This window comes from Microtus oregoni, unplaced genomic scaffold, assembly GCF_018167655.1.
Source record: "Microtus oregoni isolate MIOR12 unplaced genomic scaffold, Mior012 000008F_ref0000371, whole genome shotgun sequence".
In the NCBI taxonomy this organism is placed as follows: domain Eukaryota; kingdom Metazoa; phylum Chordata; class Mammalia; order Rodentia; family Cricetidae; genus Microtus; species Microtus oregoni.
In genome coordinates this window covers 53,409,116-53,412,163 of record NW_024543067.1, presented here as the reverse complement: position 1 = coordinate 53,412,163, position 3,048 = coordinate 53,409,116, and the positions used below count along the sequence as shown (strand labels likewise).

The window sequence follows — 3,048 nt, the reverse complement described above, 5'->3', positions numbered from 1 at the left end:
CCATTCATTCTCTATTTCAAGCATCTTAAAAACATCTTTCTCAACTGAATTTTTCATGTCTAAAATGCTTGCAAAAATAATGTCCCAAAACTAATCTAGTCAAAGTTGAATGGAATCTCTGAAATAAAATCAAATTTGTTTAACTCTAAGCATCAGTGACAACCTTAAAGACGTGAAACTTGCCATGGGAAGGGTGGAACAAGAAAACGGGGCTAAGAAGAAACAAAATAAATGTTATTGGAATCCAAAGACCTGTATTTCAGTCACAGCTCAAGTACCAGGAGCATGTGCATCCCTAGGTACCCTGTAAAACCTTTAGAAATCACCAGTGTATGCACATTATATGATTGGGTGGGACTGGATTATTTCTTAGGCGTATTTTATCATTATAAAAAACTAATTCTGAAAAATAAAGAATGATGAGGCAGCTGGATAGACCAATTTAAATATTCTTAATAATGAAATTTTAAGTTCTCCTGTTATAATGAAGGAGGAGCTGACTTTTGTTGTTGAAAAATATTGACTTTTTTTAAAAAAAAATCTCCTAATAAAGCTTTGCATGTTATTTCCAAAGCACTTTCACGAGAAGATTTTTCTGCTCAAGATCTTCTTCAGAGCAATCTTGACATCCTTATTCCTCAGGCTATAGATCAGTGGGTTGAGCATGGGCACCACAGCAGTATAAAAAACAGAGGACAATTTCCCCTGATCCAGGGGCAAACTAGAAGGTGGCTTAAGGTACATAAAAGTTCCTGACCCAAAAAAGAGAGAGACTACAATAATATGGGAAGTGCAGGTACTGAAGGCTTTGGACCTGCCTTCTTTGGCACTAATGTGGAGAATGCTAGAGAGGATGAAGCCATAAGATATAAAAATGGTAACAATGGGCACTACAATGCCAATGGCCACAACAACAAAAACAACCAACAAATTGGTGAAGGAGCTGTTGCAGGACAGCTCGAGGAGGGGAACGATGTCACACATATAGTGATTAATGACATTGTCAGCACAGAAGGTTAGAAACTGTAAGTTTCCCATATGGGCCACAGCCCCAAATACCCCCATCCCATAGACACCCGACAACAAATATGAACACACTTGGGGAGACATGGTGACCCTGTAGAGCAACGGTTTACAGATGGCAACATAGCGGTCATATGCCATTGCTGACAGGATGTAGGACTCAGAAAACACAAAAAAGCAGAAGAAGAAAAATTGAGTCATGCAACCAGCATAGGAAATGATATTCTTTCTCACAATAAACCCCATCAGCATTTTAGGGGTGAGAGCAGTGGAGTAACAAAAATCTATGAAGGACAAGTTGAGGAGGAAGAAGTACATGGGGGTGTGTAAGTGAGAGTTCAGCGCTATCAAGGTGATCAAGCCCAGGTTTCCCACCACAGTAATCACATAGAAACCTAGAAATAAGATGAAGAATGGGATCTGGAGTTCAGACTGCTCTGTTAATCCAACAAGGATGAACTCTGCCACCCAGGAAGTGTTCTCTGCAGCCATTCTCCTCTGGGAGTGTCTGTGAAGGTTAAAAAAAAAAATAAGAATCATTAAGAGAAAGAGGGAGGAGTTATACACCATGGAAGTACACAGAACCAAAGGATGGGGGGATAATAAAAGAACAAAACAATTTCTAACACTAACTATGGGCCAGACACTTTCTAAATGCTGGCTGGTCTACAATTATCCCAATTTTCCAAGTGAGCACCCTTTGAAACTAGTATGAAATCACAAGGAATTACAACCACCTGGCTCCTAAGCAGAGCGCTTCTAACTGCTCTGGAGCAGGAAGCTGTGGGTCAGGCAGACACTCATGTGTGGTTAGAACTCTCTACCCTCTCCGGTTCATCTCTTTCCGGGTGAGGCAATTGGTCTAGGGAACTGTACAGACAGCTCTACTCTTGCTTGTTGGCATTTAGGATCAAAACTTCTAGTTTGTCTTGGTTCTCAGTCAGAATTGGATGGCGAGCTTGCTCTCTCGTTGTCCCTTTGTTGTGAGACTCCTGGACAGTTACTAGGAGAGGGTTAAACATCTTTCCCTAGCACATGAACAACAGAAAACTGAGGCTTTTATTGGAAATCTCAGTGAGCTCCCACAGGACTATTGCCCCAGAGTCTGCCTTCCTAAGGAAATGTTCATTACACCCTAGATAATGCTTCAAGTGGCTTTTAATGAATTGTTTTTTTCTTTAAGTTACATCTTCTTGAAAATAGTTAAAAATAAAGCATTGAGGGGGAGCTAATTCTTCCCATCTAGTACAGAGCACTTTCTGTTTACCTAGCACTGTGCCTGGCATAATGACAATGTACAAATAATTCTGACTCGATTATTACCAATATTACCCTAAAACATAAGTTAATACACGTTTTACCTCGCTGTAGCTAACCATCACACAATGACTACATACTTTAATAAATAACGTTGTACACACTGAATATATAATATATCATTAGTGATTTTAAAAATTCTGTTGATTTGTAAACGAGGAGGCTGACTCCAGAGTTTTGTGTCCACTCTGATCTCCCCAACTCCAATGACAGTCTTAATCATTGCCTACCATGTCCTTGCCAGAGTCACACATTCTCTGAAGCAATGTCCTTAAGTACAAGGATTTAGAGGCTCGAGGTAGATTTTTTTAAAACAAAAAGGGTGACAAGTACTAGAAGCAGGAAAAGTCAAGGCAGAGTCTCTCAGACACCAGCAGAGGAGAGTCACCATTTCAGTCATGTGACAGAAACCACTTCACCATATCCAAGCTAAAATATAAAAAAGCTTACTATCTCATCCTATTGTCTGCTCAGGCAAGTTAATCTTGGTAATTAAAAACAAATGCTTGCCAGATACTCATCATCTGTCAATGTATGAAAGGCCAAGCATTGTCCCTAAGTCTAGCAGTAGGAGTTTGATGACTCTGACCAAGAATGGCATTGTATTTATTCTGTCACAGAAATTCTTCTGAGCCATTTATTCTCCCCTAGGTGAGATTAATAAGTTGTTTATTATTATCATTATTATTATTATTAGCCCACATGGAA

At 39.5% G+C, this 3,048-nt stretch overlaps 1 protein-coding gene across 1 annotated transcript; it reads right to left on the bottom strand.

Moving 5' to 3' along the window:
• Nucleotides 1-579: 579 nt before the first annotated feature.
• LOC121451931 (olfactory receptor 8B12-like) lies at nt 580-1,515 on the bottom strand. The gene has a single exon (XM_041657754.1). It carries the CDS (start codon nt 1,513-1,515, stop codon nt 580-582), a length of 936 nt encoding a protein of 311 aa, XP_041513688.1.
• Between the last annotated feature and the right edge of the window lie 1,533 nt (nt 1,516-3,048).